We start from the raw sequence: 20,365 nt of genomic DNA on the forward strand, positions 1-20,365 counted from the left end.
TACTGAATTTCCAAATTATAGTCCTTGACCAACTCCAACCATCTTCTCTGCCTTAAATTTAAATCCGGCTGGGTAAAGATATACTTCAGACTCTTGTGGTCGGTGTAAACCTCACACTTATTTCCGATCAGGTAATGTCTCCAAATCTTAAGGGCATGCACTACGGCTGCTAGTTCCAAATCATGGGTCGGGTAATTCTGCTCATGAGTCTTAAGTTGGCGGGAGGCGTATGCAACGACTTTCCCGTCTTGCATCAGTACGCACCCTAATCCTTGTCGGGATGCGTCACAATAAATGACAAAGTCCCGATGAATATCCGGTAGGGTCAGCACTGGGGCGGTTGTTAACCTTTGCTTCAACTCTTGAAAACTTCTCTCACAGGATTCTGTCCAAGCGAACTTTTTCTCCTTCTTAAGAAGTTCCGTCATGGGTCGGGCTATTTTAGAGAATCCCTCGATAAATCTCCGATAGTACCCGGCTAACCCAAGGAAGCTCCTGATTTCACTAACGTTAGTTGGTCGCTGCCAGTTGGAGACTGCTTCGACCTTCTCCGGGTCCACAGCTACGCCTTCCGCGGTCAGGATGTGACCAAGGAAAGCTACTCTTTCCAGCCAGAATTCGCACTTGCTAAACTTAGCATAGAGCTTATGTGTTCTCAGCTTCTCCAAAACTACCCGCAGATGTTGCTCATGTTCCTGAATACTCTTGGAGTAGATAAGTATGTCGTCGATAAAGACTACGACAAACTTATCCAGCTCGTCCATAAATATCTTGTTCATGAGGTTCATAAAATAGGCAGGGGCATTGGTTAGTCCGAAGGACATTACGGTGAACTCAAACTGCCCGTAGCGGGTGACGAAAGCTGTCTTAGGGATGTCACTTTCCTTAATCTTGAGCTGAAAATATCCTGACCTTAGATCGATCTTGGAAAAGTACTTGGCTCCTTTTAGTTGATCGAAAAGGTCATCAATCCTGGGGAGGGGGTACTTGTTCTTAATGGTAACCTCGTTCAGTGCCCGGTAATCTACGCACAACCTCATACTCCCATCCTTCTTTTTGACAAACAGAACTGGGGCTCCCCACGGCGACGAGCTTGGTCTAATGAAGCCAATTCGTTGCAGTTCTTTTAGTTGCTTCTTTAACTCTGTCAACTCAGAGGCCGCCATCCTATAGGGTCTCTTGGCTATAGGGGATGTTCCGGGGATAAGATCTATGACGAACTCTATATCCCTATCTGGCGGCATACCGGGAAGCTCTTCGGGGAACACGTCTGGGTATTCGTTTACTACCGGGACTCCTTCTAAGGGCTTGGCTTCCATGCTAAACATCATTGGGTCAAACTTACTATCCCGGGTATGGCAAATCACTTGTATTCCTTCGGGGTTTGTTAGATGTACCACTTTGTCAGTGCAGCCTATGAGACCATTGTGTCGGCTTAACCAGTCCATCCCAAGGATCACATCTATTCCCTCAGACTTAAGTACTACCAAGTCTGCTAGAAATTCTACCCCACTTAAATTGATCCTTACCCGTAGACAGCCTATTTGACAATTGATGTCGCCCCCAGGCGTCCGGGTTAATAGGGGTGTTTTTAGTAGTACTGTGGGTATTTTGTGTTTTTCCACATAGCTCGAGGATATAAATGAGTGCGATGCTCCAGAATCGAATAGTACTGTTGCCAGAGCTGAGTTGACTAGATACTCACCGAGCACTACGCCCTGAGCTTCTTGAGCCTCCTGCGCGTCGATGTGATTGACGCGGGCTCGTCCAAATGATTGCTGCTTCACCTGTTGGCTGCTATCGTTGTTGCGGACGGGCACTCGGTTGGCACCGGTCAGGGCTGGTCTGGGCCCATTCACCGTGTTGGAGAAGGCCGACGTTGCCGGCTTATTCTTGGCGTAGGGGCAATTGGCGATGAAGTGCCCCGTCTCACGGCAGTTGAAACAGGCCCTAACATTGTTGTTGTCGGGGGCGATCTGACTTGCATTGCTCTGCGGGGCCCTCGTGGTATTCTGACTCCTAGGCGGGGCCTGTGATCCTGTCACTTGGGACTGAGTCCTATACTGCATTGGGGCCTGAGATCTTGGTGCAGTGTAGTTGGTGTTCCTCGGCTTCTGGAAGCGGTCCTGTTGGCGAGCCTTACTTTCCAGGAATTTGCGTTTATTGTCCTTTCTTTCTTCGGCCTTGGCCCTTTCTGTGAGGATGGCCTTGTTCATCAGGGTGTTGAAGTCCGGATAAATCTGTGGAGTGAGCAAGGTCCGGAGTTCTGGGCTTAACCCCTTCTTGAACATGTCTTGCTTTTTATCGTCGTCGTTCACCTCCTCCGGCGCATATCGGGCCAATTCTATAAACCGGTGGGTGTATTCTTCCACCGTCATGCTCCCTTGTTGTAGTGCGCGGAATTCATCCGCCTTGCGCTTCATGGTGGCCGAAGGAATGTGGTAGCGGCGGAACTCCCTTACAAATTCTCCCCAGGTGATGGTAGAGGCATCTTCGGCTGCGGCACAATAGTTTTCCCACCAGGATAACGCTGTTCCGGTGAGCTGGTGGGCTGCTAGAAGGACTTTATCCCGGTCCTGGCATTCGAATGGTTCGAGCTTCCTCTGAATTACTCGCAACCAGTCGTCAGCATCCAACGGGTTGCATGATCCGGCGAAGGTAGGTGGCTTGGTCCTTAGAAAGGCCGTCAGCTTGTCGTTCATATTCTGCCCTCGCGGCTGCCGGTTAATGAGGGCGTTCGCCAGAGTCTCCAGTATGAGGGTCTGGTTATGGATGATCTGCGCCAGGTCTCCGAGGGGTGGGGGTGGTGGTAGTTGTTCTCCTTCTTGACTTCTCCCTCGGTTCTGGCTTACTTCTTGTTCTCCTTGGGGAAGATCTTGTTCAACGGGATGTGCTCCGACACTAGCGGCTACGGGGTTCCGGCCACGGGAGGCCCTCGCGACGTTCCGGGGGGTCACCTGTTGATTGGGTAAACTAGGGTTACGATTATGTGATGTTTAAGTTGTTTAATTCGTATATATATAAGGCAGAATCTACCTCCGGCCGGTACTCATATAAATTATCAGCACACAACAAACCAGTAAACAACATCACAAACAATAAGCACAAACCATTTTATTACTGCAAGGGGGTACAACTTAGGGTAAGGCTAGGCCTCGTACTACTTGTCCAGGATCAGGCACGATTTAACGAAAGCGGCTAGGGATACATCACTAGGGTAGCGACGGTCATTCTACTCGCGGGGCGTGCCTTCTTCTGGGGCGGGGAGCGTGAGTGATCCTTGCTTGCCGTCCTCTGGGTTTCCATTGGTCGAGGGTTGCGCTGCAGCATCACCTTCGGCGGCAGCAGCGGAACTTTCAGGGTTCTCGGATGGAGCTTGTGTGTTTCTGAAGAGTGTCCCCCATCCTATGATGGGTGTCCCGAGTAAAACATGGTCCTCCCCTATCGCCGGGACTGGTGTTCCGCCTTGGGTCCAATCTTGCATACGCCGGTCTCGGGCTTGCCTGAGGATCTCTTGGGCGACCGCTTCGCTACTGACCGCGGCTGCGGCTCTCGCCTCGGCGTGGGCAGCTCGGATCTGCTGTATCCTTACTGCGAGCTCTGCTTGCTCGGCTCGATGGGTCTGTTCCCTCAGAAGGTTGGCTTGCTCATCAAAGAGTTGGTCCAGGGCGGCTAGGTATGTAGCCACTTGGTACAGGGGGCCTTCTTCGTGGCGACGTCGTTCCAGGTTTCTCATGCGTGCTTCCCAGACTGGGGTTCTGATGGCCGGCGGGAAGAACTTCGCCGGTGTGGGGGCGAGGTGTTCTTCAAAAATCCGGCACAAATAACGGAGTGCTTTTCTGATGGCCAAGGGGTAGGTGTCTTGGTGTCTAAACCCCGTGGCGGTCGCTCGCCAAGGCTGAATGTCGGGGTAACGGTTGCTCCTGGCGATGACCAGGATCACCCTGCAGCGGAGGGTACCATGGTGCTCGTACTCTCGGTTGTAGTACCTTGGGCGTTCCGTAACGCCAAGGTCTCCCAGGGTGTTGATTAAGAGGCTGGGGAATCCAGGTGCAGCTTGGCAATCGCCCTGGGTCCATCCTTCCTCAGCCATCTGAAACAGAAACAGGGTAAACAACCTGGTACAGGTGCAAAAGGGAGTAGATGATATTTATTATTACAACAAGGGTGGTACAGTTTTCATAGATACGTGGTCATTAGGGTAGGGTTTTAGGGGTGCTAATCCTATCATGGGGATTCTTCCTCGGTCCTGATAGAGCGCTTCTTTATTGGAAGGAACGGATCCATCTCGTTTTCGGTCTGAGTACCCTTATCCCAATGGGTTTCCATGGGTTCTTCTTCTTCTTCCTCGATCCATCCACCTATTCCGTTGCGGTTCTCGTATTCTTGCATCTGGGCTTGGAGGGCGGCTAAGGAATACTCGGCGTTTGCAGCTCTTGTCCGTTGTTCCTCCAGCTCCTGGGTTATCCTCTCAATCCCACGGATTAGCTGCTTCAGTTGCGCCGACTGTTCGCGGCAGAGTGCATCCAAGCCAGTAAGGTAGATGGATAGGTGGGAGACCGTATCTTCTAGGTCTTCCTCTTCTCGTCCAAGTCCCCTCATTCGGGCAATCCAAGTGCGTCCTCTCCCCTCAGCGGGTGGGAAAAATCCCATGGGGGTCCGCTGAAGGTGACGCCTGTAGAGCACACGCAGCCGTCGCAGGGCTTTACGAGCGGCCTTTCGATAGGTGTCGGGGAAGCGGAACCCAGCAGTGGAGATGAACCAAGGGTCCACATCGGGGTAGCGGGTGCTTCTCTCCACAAAAACCATCATGTCGCACCGAAGGGTGCCTCCGGCGAGGTACTCACGGTAGGCATACTCCGGTGGTTCCATAATCCCGACGCGTTCCAAGCTGAGCAATAGCAACTTGGGAAGGCCGGGCTCTGCGTGGCAGATTCCGCTAACCCATCCATTGCCAGCCATCTGGAACAAGGCAAAGACCAGTGGTGAGTGTTTGTGCAGAAAATTTCTAAATCGGGACAAGTTCTAGGGCCTGAAAAGGGGTCTCGCTCCTAGGGTCACGTCCTACGGCCAGCCTACGGCTCTGATACCACCTGAAGCGTCCCCCATCAGGGAAGACTTAAAAGCGTTAATTTATCAGTCCTAGGAGGCTGATAACACTTTTATTACAACAGGTGGTACATCATCGTACAACTCTTCGCGGTAATGGGCAGTGAAGCGCCACTATCGCGAGGATTACAACTAAAACCCATACCACTACACTAGTTACGAAAAGAGAATCATCAGAGTCTTGCGCCATGCGGAATCCAGCGGTGACCTCAACCACAGGCAAGACTGGGTGCAGGACGAAACCCTACTCGTTGTCTTCGGGGACGTAGTCTGGGTCTTCCACTGTAAAAGTAAGAAGGGGTGAGTACAAACGTACTCAGCAAGTCCAATCACACCCACGGGGGGGGGTATAACAGAATTTAATGCACAGGATAATCCAAGGATAAAGTTATAGTTCATTTACGAAAAACTCAGTTGTGTGCAAGGTTTGTTCAAAAACAACTTTCAAAACGAGTTTTCTAATACCAAAAAGCACACGGTGTCGATCCGCACAGGATCCAAATTTTAAACTGCTACCGGACTCCCCGTCCGCCGTAGCACACGGCACAACTGCCGGATACTTTCCAAACAACTCACACCAGCCCATCCATTCCCAGAGAGAAACACTAGTTATGTGACCACACCGTAACCTACCCAATACCGTGGGCACGGCTATTCGAATAGATTTTAACTCTGCAGAGGTGTGCAACTTTACCCACAGGTGGGGTACCACAGCACGAACACCTTAGTGCCGGTGCAGATCCCAACAAAGCCATTACCCACCTTAGCTAGACCTGGCTTGCCACCACGGGCTCCATCAAGGGGTCATTCGACCTGTCTCCGAGGTTTAACCGGGGCATAAGTCACACAGAGCTTATCCCTTCTCCTTGATCACCCGTTGCTCTCAGCTCTCCTGATGGCTATCAGGCTAACTAGTGGGGTTTATGCTAAGCCGTTGCCCATACAACGGTCAAGTGGTTCGCACTACAAGAAGCTAGGTGAGATGTCACATCAACTCGGTCCTTAGGGGTGACAAGATGGATATCTCCCTTCCACGCTCAACCACACAGGTACGAGCACACCAACGGCAATTCACACAGAAATGCCATCCATCCCGTCTAACTCACTTTTCAAAACCAAACTTTATCCCTTCCCACACGCGCACACACTTTCTTTGCAAAACCAGGTGGTCAAAGTATGGTTGTCATATCAAGGGTGACTATCCTACCATGGTTACGGCACGCAAAACCATGCAATTTTATAAAACAGGCCATCGGGTTGTGTTTATAAAAACTAGGACAAAAACATGCATCAAAGGGCAGAATTGAACTTGCCATCGTCAAGCCCTTGCGGAAGGTCCTGATCGAAGCACTGTCCTTCGGGTTCGGGGTCGCAGAACTGGTCCTCAGTTGCTCGGTCGCAGTCGGGAACCTCGTCGTTCACTCCGTGTCCTACGACGCAAACAAACAGACACACGATCAAGCGAAGGAACTAAAAGCTTTTATCATTGAGCTTGAATCGGAAATAATTTAGTTACGGAGTTAGGGATGATATCTTTGGGTGGTTTCTGTATAGCGTGCTTAGAACTATGCTAGAAAGGGTGTGGTAAAATTTCAGGTCGATCGGAGGTCGTTTCGCACATAAAATGACGAGGTAAAGGGAGATCTAGGGGTCAAACAGGGAATCCAGGGCTTATTTGTAAGTTTCTCTAAAAAGGGAAGGGCTTATTTGTAAATTACAGAAGTGTTAGGGTGTAGTAGAAAGTGTGGGGGGCCTATTTGGAATTAAGTTTGCTTTGTGGGGGGGGGGGCTTAGTTTGAAAGAAAATAGTAAACAGGGGCTTTCTTGCAAAAAGGCCAATAGAGTGGGGGCTATTTAACAGTTAGGGAAGAAGGGAGGGGGCTAAGGGCAAAATAGCCCTTTCTTCTTCCTCCAGCCGTGGGAAACAGGGGAGGGGGAGGAACAGGGCGCCGGCGGCGGCCCAACCCGGCCGGCCAAGGCACGGCGGCGGCCCGGGGGTGGGGGAGAAGAGGGAGGGGGGCGCGGGGAACCCATCCCCGGCCTCACCTTGGCTCGGGTTGCAGCGAGGGGGGCTGCCCACGGGAGCATGCGGCGGCGGGCAGAGGCGCTCGTGGAGGCGGCGCCGGGCTGGGGGAGGCGAGGGGCCGGGTGGTGGAGTGGGTTGTGGGGTGGGTGAGCCGCGCGGGGAGCCAATTTATAGAGGACGGGGGCGACGGGGCGGAGGGGAACGAGATGATGGCGGCCGGCGGGCGGTGCGGGCGCCATTAATTGCGTTCCGGCCGCACGCGGCCGTCGCGACGCGGCGTGGCGCGGGCCGGGGGCGGGGCGGCGCTCACCGCGGCGTGCGCACGTGGATACAGTGACGAGGGAGGACGCGGCAGCGGCGGTCGGCGCGGCGTCGCGGCATGGCCGTGCGACGGGCGGCGCGGCGAGCGGCGCAGCGCGTGGAGCACGCGCAGGGCGTGCACTGCCGGGCGCAGAGGCGTGCGTGCGTGGGCACGGGTGGCCGAGCCCGGGGGCATGCGTGCGCACAGGGGAGGGAAGGTGGCCGTGGTTCGGGAGCCGGGGTCGGGCGGCGTTCAGGAGCAGAGAGGGGAGGAAAGAAAGAAGGAAGGAAGAAGAAAGGAAAAAGGGAGAAAGGAAAAGAGAAAAAAAAAAGAGAGGGGGGAACGCGTCGGCGCCGGTCGCGGCGGCGATCGCGGCCGGTCGGCCACGCGCCCTATATTCGCGCGAGGAAAGGTGTCGCGTCGGCGCTAATCGCGGCGGGCGGCCGCGCGTGGGCGACAAGCCGTCGAGTGACGCGGAACGGGACAGCGGTCCGGTTAGGGTTAGGGTTTTGTCGTTGAACCGTTTTTACGAATTACTCTAGCGTGTGAGCGGTGCGGGATGGTCAGGCTTGCGTCGGCCGTCGGTGTGGCGGTGAAACGGAGGGAGTCAGGGTTTTACGACGGATAAATTTTCGGTCAGGGCACCTTAACGCGTAATTTAGATTCGAAATTTTCGGGACGTCACACTTCGTGATGATTTGGTGGAGCATGTGTGGGCAAATTGTCGTCAACGCTCGAACTAATCGTGTGCACGATTATGGTACGTTAACTTTACTCAATGTTGTGTACGTAGCTCTCTTTATATCCACCATTATGATCACCCATTGATATGGTCTCTTGTACAGGCGGGGCTTCGAGGCTTCCTCATGGTCTTAATTTGCCGGTCAGGAAGCAAGGAAACAGGTTTCATTTTGTTGCTGTGCTATGCTTGGACATGGAAAAGGCGTGCCAATTTGGTGTGTGCCTTCGCTACCGCCACACTGACTCGTTCCCATATTTTTGCCGAGGGAACTGGAGGTATAGTAGACGGTACAACAATTTGTGGGTAGTAGTCTCTGAAAACCATGTAATTCAAGTGCTGCCTGCAGTGTACAGGCGGCAGTAGTTTGTGGCAGACATTGGGTCCGCTACTTTCGTTGCACAAGCGTGTATTGAACCATATTGTGGACATGCCATGGACTCAGCGGGGTTTTGATCCCGCAGGTAGGTGATGTGTGGCTAAGGTCTTCACTTGGTGGATCAAAGCCTTATTTCAAGCACAAAACTAGTTTGTTGTTACGGATCAAAAAGATCAAGCCATTATGCAAGGTGTTTCCAGCCGCAAAGAAACAGTAACTCCCATAAATTTTCATCTATTTATATAACTACTTAACTAGATTCATTTGGGATATAAGAGATACCTTCCAATCATCAACTCTGGGATTAGAACAGCAAACCGATCAACAAATTCAGCATAAGTCCTTCTGGTAGGATAGCCAGCAAGACTAATACGGACAGCCTCTAAGACACCCTGTTATGCCACCAAGTGACAATGTCAATGAAAATGTCAATTAGAAAAACATGAATGTACCAAAATACGGAACCAAAAACAATGAAGTGTCCGTTAAGTACTAATTCTCACCGGCCAAAAATTAAGTATAAACCTAGGAAGCTTGATTCTTTTTTACAACAATATTTCTATGAATATCTAAGCATACATTTTATTTTATTTGATAAATCTGAACGATCAGTGTCTTAGTTGTATGTACAATCTAAGAATGAAACAGATATAAATATCAAAGCTGTAGAAAAATGGCAAGGGACTTTTATTGATACCTTAAATCTGGAAGCAACTGATGAAAACTTTTAGGAGGATCTTATAGATTCTTCCGGCAACGAAGTGAAAAGTCCAGAAACAAATGGGCACCTTGAAGATGATAGAAGATTGCAGTGCTCTGCGACAATATAATCTCGATTCTTTTCCAGAAAAGAATCCGTTTGATATGTAACCTGCAAATAGCTGGATGCTATTAATATAAATACAGTAATAATTAATGGCATAGCTGGCAATCCTGGCTTACCTTCCCAGCATAGTGTGAGATGGTAAAATCTGTTTCTGAGAATTTTGTCTTCTCAAGCCTAGGATGGGAAGAGAAGTTTCTGAACATCTTTGTTGCAAAGGTCTCATGAGTAGATTTTGGAAACATGCTGTAAATGAGCAAATCTTAGCTGAGGACAGTGGTTCATTCTATATTACTGTATAAATGTTATATTCCAGGAGAAACAAACCAGCAGCTTACCAAGCTTCATCCAGCAGTGCAATAATTCCAATCGGTTTCTGTTTCGAGGACATAGAATACAATTAATACCAGTTTACAAAACATTTTCGACAGCGTCAAGTAACAGACTTAGTAGCCGTGAGCCCGTGCTAAGTACAGCTACTGATATTGCAGATATTAACAGCAAGCTGAAATGAAATTCCTGCTCATATGTCTTCCACCGTAAGAACCTTGCTTTAAAAAAATGGCAACATGTTGCGCCCACTTACAGAAACCAGAGTACTACCAACCATTGTACAAACAAATAGTTCTAAAGCCTACAGTTTTATAATCTTAAAAGAAAGGTAGACTTTGATCAAACATATTCCTTGAAAACAAATACATCCTACACAGTTCAAACCTATACCACAAATGACCACAAGAAACAAAAACTATACCAAAAATGGAGACACCACAAGCTAGATGATTATTTCCTAAACTTGCTAGCTATGCAAAAGCCAAAAACTGGTGCACCATCAGTCGGGTTAAACAGAACTCAAACATGAACGGGATCTAATATGGGCGGTTCCGCCAGACATAGACACATTAACAACATTTATTGCTAGACATCAACCATTACGAAAGTTTTTCCGAAACAATACAGAATAAGCTCATGTAAAAGTTTCGGACAGTGTACAATAAATAAAAAAATGATGTTTCTCTACTCACGGCAACACCTTTTATTAGGTCGTACAGTACAAGACTACATAAAATTGAAACAACCATTGCGGACGAAGTAGTCAGCAGAAAGTCTGTGGCTTCAAGCGCCAAAGTCGTCGTCCATTTCCTGCTCATCGTCGTCAGCACATGTCCTTGCAAGGATCGCCTTGATCTCCCGACGAAAGTACCTCCGCTGATATGGATCGAGCGCAGATAGATCCATTTTCATGATCCCATCTTCCCTTTTCTTCTCTTCCAAAGTGAGCTTCCGATCTTCGCGATCGTTGAAAGCAGTAGCCCACTCCACCTCCGCCACAATTTGTTTTCCTTTGTGGTCTGTCATTTTCTGAAGGACTTCCACGTAAGCGGAAGCTGTAGAAGATGACTGCAGCTCACTGCTCCTTCTCTTCTTCGCAGAATCTCGGCCAATTGGACGACTGTCATTTGCATCTTCTTCAGGGAAGCCAAGGTCTACAAGATCAGGTGTTGACTCTTCACCATTGTTGTCGGCGTCTTTTCCTTTCGCCCCCACAAGGTCCAGCCACTTCCTTTGGCCACGAAGTGATTCCCAGCAATGCATGAATGCGAATGGCTTCCCAACAAGGGCATGGTACTGCTTCTTCGCATCTTCAATCTGTAACAACAGGAAACAGCCATATGAGACACCATCTGTACCAAAGCAGCATGATCAAAATATATGTTGTTTACTAATACTATGATACTCACCCTATCTTCTTCCGTCTTGCCGGATTGATTTTTCCTGTCTTGTTCGGCTTTGTAGCCACAAAACCTTGCAGTATCTTTTTGGATAGTTCCCCAGCGCTTCCGGATGGACTGTGCCGGCCTCTGTCTCTCTACTGGGGTGTTTGAATATAGGAACTTGTGCACACAGTGCCAATAAGCTTCACTACTCTGATTCACACCGACAATGGGATCTTTGGACATATTTATGAAGGCAAAACATATAGCTTTGTCTTCAGCAATTGTGAAGTTGCTGGTTCGACTTTTGACTTGGGTAGGGCTGTTGTCAAAGTTTGGAGTAGGTGGCATGGCAGGGATGCCAATGGGTGGACGCAGCTGAGCATGCAAAGTGGCAAGGCTGGCAGCGCGTGGTGGCCATGAAGCTGGGGAGGACTCAAGGTCTATATATGCGGGCGCTGAAAAATATGCAGGTTGGGCAGCTTGGGCAACTTGGGCAGCATAGGTAGCTTGTAGAAAAGCAACAAATTGAGGGTCGGCCATAGCACTTGGGTCCAAGGAGCCATAATTTGGGGGTTTCGCGGTGCCCTGGCTCAAGTGGGGTGGAAGGTTATTCCTTGGATCGGCCATCCTCTTGACTGGGGTTCTCGGGTACCTACATTGCCTACAACATATGGTTACAAAAAGAAATACATGCTGTTACAGAGCTATGATACCAAATAAACGGCTAATAAAACAGACATGGTGGGTATAACGAATTGCTTCAACTACAGGGCACATATGTAGAATATAGAAAGCACCGAAAAGTTTACACATAAAAATATCAACCTACTCATTTTAAAATCAAGAGCACCTATCATTTATTGCACTTAAACACTAGCTAAACAGCTTTGTTTGTATCCTTCAGTTTTTGTATAGGAAAAAATGATGATCTCATTTGTCATTTGAGACATGTGAGCAAAATAATAGTTTAGTGTTACAATATGATTGGGAAACAAAAAAACAGTGTGATCATTCTGGTCCAAGAATTAGGGTGCAACATCACCAGACCAGAAAATAGAAATTATTTTCAAGTTTCCCAGCACTCATGAGGGACCAAATCCAGAAGCAGCCCGACTGCAATTGCTAGCACATCTGGACATGCACGTATACTTATATACCTACAGATCATAAGCAGCTCCATACCAACATTCAAAGACCGTCATTTTCCTCATTAAATAAGAACCTCGGGAGACCATAACTATCATCAACTAAGATCTCAGATTTAGAAAAAAAATGGTTCAAAAAGAACTTCAAGAAGTATATATCATTCAGTTAAAAGAAACTAAATTTTTAAAAAAGCAAGAATACATCAGTAGCTTGCTTGTGCTAGAAACTCAAAAAGAGACGCATGTGTAACTTTATTTGCCAGAGGCAAACAGAAGACAGAAAAGATAACTTCAAATGATCTAGCAATATGTATACATAAAAGACTGGAAAGGTTGAAATGCTAAAAGTTCCACTAAATCAAACACTTGAAGTGAATGAACAGCAAGCCAGAAATTTAAGATGAGCCAATTTCATGAATCTAGCTAACTAATACAAACAATAAATCCAAACATAATTTTCCTATACCTTAGAACTTGAAAGGTAGTGAAGGTGGGTAAACTGAACTCCAAAACCTTCAAGATATAACAGGCCAGGTTGTCGAACAATAATGGACACCACAAATTCATACTACTGCACAACCCAAGTGGGCAAAACTTATTGCAGCCGAGTCGACTACAGATCCTTGAAAAATAATAGTATAAACCATTCTTCTTGTTTGATCAATAAAATCAACTAGATTAACTTGTATCAATTTGGCAAATGACAGTTGACAGAGCCACACGGTTGACAAACAGAAATTCACACCAAAACTGCTCCCCGCGCCGAAAACACATGCTGTAAACCATCACAAAGACAGTACGAAACAGCATCACGGTACATACAGGAGCTTAAGAAATGTTCAGTCCAAGGCAGGCAACCGCGGAGTACTGCACGGAAAGTTAAGCATCCCAAAGTTCAAGCTGGTGAGCTTGCTGCTACATGCAGTGCACGCGCAATAGGCTGATGGCCTACGGGCAGCAACGCAGGCTACTACGCCGCTACACCCACCTCCGAACGCACCCAGTCAATGCAAAGATTTTCCTAAACCAGAGCCGATTAACCCGCTCTAACAAACTAATCAGTGTGTATTGCCACCAATCTGTAACCGAACGGCTCGAAACAAACAAGGATATCACGAGATTTTGGGGCGAACAACCGAACGAACCCAACCAAACCGTAACCTAACGAAAGATCCAAACCCTAACCAAAGCTATAAGGAGATTTAGGGCCGACTTACCGGCGCGGGCGAGCGGAACAGGAAGATGCGCTTGGTGGTGACGGCGGATCCGGGCTGACAGCATCGTCCCCAACGTTCTCCGCTTGAGCTGCCTTCGCCTTGGCACCTCTCTGCGCGTCTCCTTCCCGGCGCCGCCTCCTGCTGGGTTCACCGGCCTTGGCACCTCTCTCCGCGTCTCCTTCCCGGCGTCGCCTCCTGCTGGGTTCACCGGGTGCGGATCTGCCTCCCCTCCCGTTCCTCGCTTCGGGAGTCGCCAGATCGGTAGTCCTCGTCGCCGCCGCCGCCGCGTGCTACGGAAGCGCGCTGGTTTCATCGGTGGGGGGAGGAGGCAGACGGTTGGACTCTGGATATGGACACCCAACCGCCTGCACTGAATCGACATTTTTCTCTACCCGTTGCTCCTCCTGCTGGGCCGTCGGCTCCGAGGCCCATTTCAAAATATCTGACATACTCCATGCGTCCATCCGTCCACTGGCGTGATGCCTTCTTGTGCATGGCGCACCAAAACCGGGGAGTGTCCTGTCCTGTGTCTGTGTGTTGACCGACCCCGCCCGGCCTCTTTCTCTCGCTCGCTCGCTCTCTCGCTCTCTCTCCCCGCTTTACGCTCTCTTCCCTTCATCCAAACTTGCCACCCGCGGAGCCCTTAAGAAACGCGCACGCATGCACACTCCCCTCCCTTCTGAATGAAGAATCCGGAATCATCCATCCAACACCAGATTCAGACAGACCACTGCGTGCATGAGTGAATGCATGGATGGAGAGAACCATCAAGGTGGTTAACGACGCATCAGAGAGAGGTATAGTAACTACAAGCAAGGGATCGGATCGATGCGTGCCTGCCTGTGAATTTGGTTCGTTCTCAGATTAATTAATTTCAATGTCGATCTTCTTCTTCTGCAGAAGGGGACGTTTTCCGGAGGGATTTGATTTGCATGAGCTAGCTAGCTGATCGAGAGGGATCGGAGACAGCAGGATGGCGCTGTTCGACCGGAACCAGCGGCAGCGGTCGCCCTTCTGCTCGACGGCGACCTTCGTCGCGTTCGTCGCGCTGTGCCTCCTCGGCCTCTGGGTGGCGTCCTCGCCGGAGGCCGTCCCGGCGGCCATCTCGCTGGCGTCCGCGGAGAAGCAGGCCGCCGCCGCCAAGGCCGACGTCAAGGAGGAGGACAGCTCCATCGACGCCACCAACACCGTCAAGCAGGGCAGCGCCAACGTCGTCGCGGCGACCGGGGACGCCAAGGGAGACCAGGCGTCGGCCAGGGACCAGACGTTCGACGACGAGAACGGCAGGACGGAGGGCGGGGACCTCGTCAAGCCCGGGAGCGGCGGCGACACGGACGGCGCCGCGGGGAAGGGCGCCGAGGAGGCGGCCGCGGAGACCGACGCTAATAATAAGGACGCAACGGGTGGCCTGGACCAGGCGGCGACCGACGCCAAGGAGAGCGCCGAGCAGGCGGTGGCGGCGGCGAATGACGCGAAGGAGAGCGGCGCCGCTGTGACGGACCGCGGCACGCCCAAGAACCTGACCTTCGAGTTCGACGACGAGAACGGGAAGATGGACGGCGTCGACCTGGTCAAGGACGACGGCAACAAGACCCGCATCTCGGAGGAGAGCGCCAAGGTCGAAGGAGCCGCGCTGACGGTGAAGCCGGTGGCCAAATCGGCGGCGACCTCGGACACTGACGCCGCCAATACGGCGGCGTCCACGACGACGAGTTCCGAAGAGGAAAAGGCGGAGGCCCTGCCGACCGTTCAGGCGGAGCTGCTCACGGAGCGCGCGGCGCAGAACGGGTCGTTCACGACGCAGGCCGCGGAGTCCACGGAGGAGAAGAAGAATCGCGCCGAGACGAAGAAGAAGAAGGGCAAGAAGGGGAAGAAGAAGGCGGCCGGCGGCTCGGCGGCGTCGGCGTCGTCGGCATCGGCGTGGAAGCTGTGCAACTCGAGCGCCGGCGCAGACTACATCCCGTGCCTGGACAACGAGGCGGCCATCAAGAAGCTCAAGACGGACAAGCACTACGAGCACCGGGAGCGGCACTGCCCCGCCGAGGCGCCGACGTGTCTGGTCCCGGCGCCGCCAGAGTACCGGGACCCGATCCGGTGGCCCCACAGCCGCGACAAGATCTGGTACCACAACGTGCCGCACACGGGGCTGGCGGAGTACAAGGGCCACCAGAACTGGGTGAAGGTCTCCGGCGAGCACCTGACGTTCCCCGGCGGCGGGACACAGTTCAAGCACGGCGCGCTGCGGTACATCGACCTGATCCAGGGCGCGCTCCCGGCGGTGGCGTGGGGCCGGCGCAGCCGCGTGGTGCTTGACGTCGGCTGCGGCGTGGCCAGCTTCGGCGGGTACCTGTTCGACCGCGACGCGTTGACCATGTCGCTGGCGCCCAAGGACGAGCACGAGGCGCAGGTGCAGTTCGCGCTGGAGCGCGGCATCCCGGCCATCTCCGCCGTGATGGGCACCCAGCGCCTGCCCTTCCCCGGCAACGTCTTCGACGTCGTGCACTGCGCGCGGTGCCGCGTGCCGTGGCACATCGACGGCGGCATGCTCCTCCTCGAGCTCAACCGCCTGCTCCGCCCCGGCGGCGTCTTCGTCTGGTCCGCCACGCCGGTCTACCAGAAGCTCCCGGACGACGTCGAGATCTGGGACGGTCAGTCAGCTCTCCGTCCATCTTGCGTCGATCGACCGATTGTTCCTCCATTTTCCTAGCGACATGACCGTTAGTTGCTTCCGATCGTGGGTGTGAACGTCTTGCAGAAATGGTGAAGCTGACGAAGGCCATGTGCTGGGAGATGGTGGCCAAGACCATGCACACCGTCGACGACCAGGTCGGCGTCGCCATCTTCCGGAAGCCGGTGAACAATGGCTGCTACGAGAAGAGGGCGCAGAAGGAGCCGGCGCTGTGCGAGCCCTCCGACGATCCCAACGCAGCATGGTAATTAGAGAAGAAGACCGGTCGTCGATCTGAGCGGAAGCTGATGATGAATTCCTGATCCGATCGATCTTGCAGGAACATAAAGCTGCGGGCGTGCATGCACCGTGTGCCGGAGGACCCGTCGGTGCGCGGAGCCCGGTGGCCGGAACCGTGGCCGGCGAGGCTAGGGAAGGCGCCCTATTGGCTGGACAGCAGCCAGACGGGCGTGTACGGCAAGCCGGCGCCGGAGGACTTCGCGGCGGACCTGGCGCACTGGAGGAAGGTGGTCCGGAGCTCGTACCTCACCGGCACGGGCATCGACTGGAAGACCATTCGGAACGTCATGGACATGAGGGCCGTCTACGGCGGGCTCGCCGCGGCGCTGCGGGAGATGAAGGTGTGGGTGATGAACGTGGTGACCATCGACTCGCCGGACACGCTGCCGGTGATCTACGAGCGCGGCCTGTTCGGGATCTACCACGACTGGTGCGAGTCCTTCAGCACCTACCCGAGGTCCTACGACCTCCTCCACGCCGACCACCTCTTCTCCAAGCTCATGCCCAGGTAACAACTAACTAACAAAGCGGCCGGCCATTGATGATAGTGGAGGTGCAAGCAAGGTGTTGATCGAAGAGGGGCCGGGCTTGATGAACACGACGACGAGGACTCGATCTTCAATTCTGTTGGGTTTGGCTTTGGCAGGTGCAAGGTGTTGCCGGTGGTCGTGGAGGTGGACCGGATCCTGAGGCCGAACGGCAAGCTCATCGTGCGGGACGACAAGGCGACGGTGGACGAGATCCAGAGCGTGGTGAGGTCGTTGCAGTGGGAGGTCAGAATGACCGTGTCCAAGAACAAGGAGGCGATGCTGTGCGCGAGGAAGACGACGTGGCGGCCCACTGAAGTCGAGACCAGATGAGAACTGACCTAGCCGTCTACACGCGTAGTGCGTCGTCCTTTCAGAGAGCTTTGTAGAGGATGATCCGCATCTACAATAGTACACTACACTTGGTGCTGCAGCTAGCATTGCGATGGCTGAGTGAGAGCTAGATGATGCTGGGATTGTTGTAGGCTTTTCGTTGCTGTTTTTTGGGTGTTTCTATGAATGTGTTTAGATGTCATGCATGTACCTACCTTTGATGTGGGACTTGAGAGTACATACATATATAGGTATTATGTGGAGTATTGGTAGCAGTGGATCATGACCCTAATACCCATTCACAATCAAACTCAGCCCTTAATCATACTTAGCTCATGTATTATTTACACAGAGTTTTTAAACGATCATACAAAGACATAGCAAAAAACCACTATTGTAACACCTCATGTATTTAATTAAGTTAAATTTGACATGAAAACCGCTGAAGTTTAAAACTTTTATAAAAATCTCCTAAATCTACAAAAAAATATACTTAAATATTATACAAACCTTTAATATTTTCCCATATATAAAGTTTATAAACAAAACATTACATTAACTTGATCATTGGTATTTTTTGACTTATGTTTAATCTATTAAAATATTCTAGTGAAGTTAGAATGTTTCTAGTTTAACCAGGGGTGGATCCCCCTACCCCATGCAGCCCATGGAGCCCCCCAAAACTCCCCTAATATTTTTTTAGCGTGGATAAATAGGAGTAGGGGTGCAAATGATACGAATATTTCCCGACCCAGAGCGGTCGGATAATGATTCGGATATTATTTTCGTATATCTAGATATTTTTTTCGGATATCGAATATGAATTCGGATACTTTATCCGGACATCGGATTCGGATATAAGAAGGGTGACATCCATCGGATATTGGATATCCGGTCAAATAATCCGGATATTTAATTCGGGTAGTTGTATTATACCAAACATATACATTAATAAAAATTAGATTTAATCATTAAAAATTTATAACTAATTCATTCCAAATTAGAAAAATATAAAATTACCATAAAAAGTTTTCTAAAAATATAATCTACCTATTGGCAACAATTTGTCTATCAAAAATAGATTTGTTCCATTTTAATAAAAGCTCAATATCGTATAACTCTAGCAATAATTCGATCACTCCTACATGTAATAAATCAGAATGTTATTGTCGTGTAATTGAGTGCCCAAAATGGTATGTCATCTATTGTTAACTTGGTTAATCAGGAACGATTTTAATTTGAATCTAGCCTCCTAGAACAGACGATTTGATTTGAGTGCTTCTGAAGTATCATCAATGTAATAAGTTTTAGTGTTGTATAATCGAGTGTCTCCAATCTTAGCTATGTAGCACTTAGAATTTCATGTAACTGAATCTCCCTTATCTATGTAATAAGTTAGAATATCATTTGTTAATTTGCTTCTTTAAGCATAATTTAATTAAAAATTGAACTAGTAGGATATTCAAATGCTACAACACTTGTGCTATGAAAAAATATTACCTTTACTCAGTATCCGAATACACATCTGTATGCGATATATCCGCATCCGGTTCACTCCGTATTCCATATACATCTTGTTGGCGCAAAAAATCGACTGGCGATGATTCCCCACACGCAATGCACTTGCCTGGGAGATTTACTTTACAAGTCCTTAGCTTCTCAAGGTTCGAGGTGTGCCATTTAGTTTGACCATCCAACTTATAAGGTGTGTTACGACTTCGTATCGGCCAGTTAATAGAATTATAATGCTCAGCCAATACGATACTTAGATGAAGATCTGTCAGCTAGATGATAGAATTGAAGTACACAGAGCCGACAACCAATACCCGATGCGAGAATTAAATATTTAAATGCCCATCAGCTGACAAATAGAATCAACAAACTGAGCAATCGCCGAGCAAATAAATCATCATAAATAGGATCAGTAAGCTGATAACAATTAATCTAGCATCATCACTAGTCGGATAGGATTTAACCGAGACAGCGCTGGCAACCGGGCTGTATACTTAAAAATCACTAGCCGATGAATATAAATGCGACGAGATAAAAGCTCGATAAGAACTCAATAAAGACCAAGAATAAGAAATTATCGGCCAAAGAGAACTAATATGTTGCTTTTATTAATGAAATCAATCTTTTGCTATCAGCTAAGCAACAAATTCAATAAATATAAGACAATAGATCTAAACAAGGCAAGATAACCGTGGTTCTACCAAATCTAGCAAGAGATCGAACAATGCAACCTTACAAGATATGATAGAAATCGATAATTGGAAGGCAAACTAGACTATATTACAGCGATACGCTGGTAATTAAAGCCTAGAATAACTGATAAAGACTAAGCTGACGAGCAAACTGGAGGTCAAGATGATGCAGCCCAACTTGTAGAAGAACTTGTTGAGAAAAGTACATTACTCCAACTCCTAGGGTTTGGCGTTGAGCCAAGAAAAAAAATATTATGATGTATTGATCGAAAGATGTCCTTTACAATGGCCAATGGTACATATTTATACTCTGGACTAATGACACCTGGTTGAGTTCGTATAAAAGCTTGCCTAATTCTAAATACCTAAATAAAAGGAAATATTAAGATACATGGACTCTAACTTCCTTCTATGGAGTCCTTGCTAATAAAACTTCCTTGATCGATTTGTGTTCCGTATGTCTTCAACTTAATATTTATCAAATTATCACCTTCCTTCTGTGTATTTCATGAGCCATAAAATTATCAAATCTTGGTGTTAACATATCTATTCGTATTCGTACCCGAAGCAATCCAGGTTCGTATTTGTATCTGAGACTATCCGTGTTCGTATCCGAATCCAATAGAAAATGTAAAAACAATACAATATCGGTGATCTCCGTCTGTATCTGATCTATTTACATCTCTAAAGAGGAGGAGGAAGAAAAAAAGAGGAGGGTGGAAGAAAAAGGAGAAGATGAGCCCCCTCTTTTGAGATCCTAGATCCACCATAGTTTAACCTTATAAACGCTCAGGAGAAAATAAAATTTTGGATCACTTACCCTCTTGGCCAAAATTTAGCTTGGACCTTAAATTGGGCCGGGGACGGTCAAATTGG

At 49.6% G+C, this 20,365-nt stretch overlaps 3 protein-coding genes across 3 annotated transcripts; 1 reads left to right on the plus strand and 2 right to left on the minus strand.

The window, feature by feature from the left end:
- Window positions 1–9,254: 9,254 nt before the first annotated feature.
- On the minus strand, window positions 9,255–10,058 carry LOC112903424 (protein OPAQUE1-like). Its single transcript, XM_025972690.1, has 3 exons — window positions 9,716–10,058; window positions 9,497–9,623; window positions 9,255–9,425 (listed from the first exon to the last, which is right to left on the minus strand). Exons 1-3 carry the CDS (start codon window positions 9,766–9,768, stop codon window positions 9,282–9,284), a joined length of 324 nt encoding a protein of 107 aa, XP_025828475.1. The 5' UTR covers window positions 9,769–10,058; the 3' UTR covers window positions 9,255–9,281.
- A 432-nt stretch (window positions 10,059–10,490) lies between these two features.
- LOC112903197 (glutathione S-transferase T3-like) lies at window positions 10,491–11,458 on the minus strand. The gene is made up of 2 exons (XM_025972423.1): window positions 11,120–11,458; window positions 10,491–11,027 (listed from the first exon to the last, which is right to left on the minus strand). Exons 1-2 carry the CDS (start codon window positions 11,441–11,443, stop codon window positions 10,494–10,496), a joined length of 858 nt encoding a protein of 285 aa, XP_025828208.1. The 5' UTR covers window positions 11,444–11,458; the 3' UTR covers window positions 10,491–10,493.
- Window positions 11,459–14,430: 2,972 nt separating this feature from the next.
- Window positions 14,431–17,285, plus strand: LOC112903526 (probable methyltransferase PMT26). The gene is made up of 4 exons (XM_025972793.1): window positions 14,431–16,105; window positions 16,213–16,390; window positions 16,466–16,933; window positions 17,072–17,285. Exons 1-4 carry the CDS (start codon window positions 14,431–14,433, stop codon window positions 17,283–17,285), a joined length of 2,535 nt encoding a protein of 844 aa, XP_025828578.1.
- The last annotated feature ends 3,080 nt before the right edge of the window (window positions 17,286–20,365 follow it).

This window comes from Panicum hallii, chromosome 8 (assembly GCF_002211085.1).
Source record: "Panicum hallii strain FIL2 chromosome 8, PHallii_v3.1, whole genome shotgun sequence".
NCBI classification, from domain to species: Eukaryota; Viridiplantae; Streptophyta; class Magnoliopsida; order Poales; family Poaceae; genus Panicum; species Panicum hallii.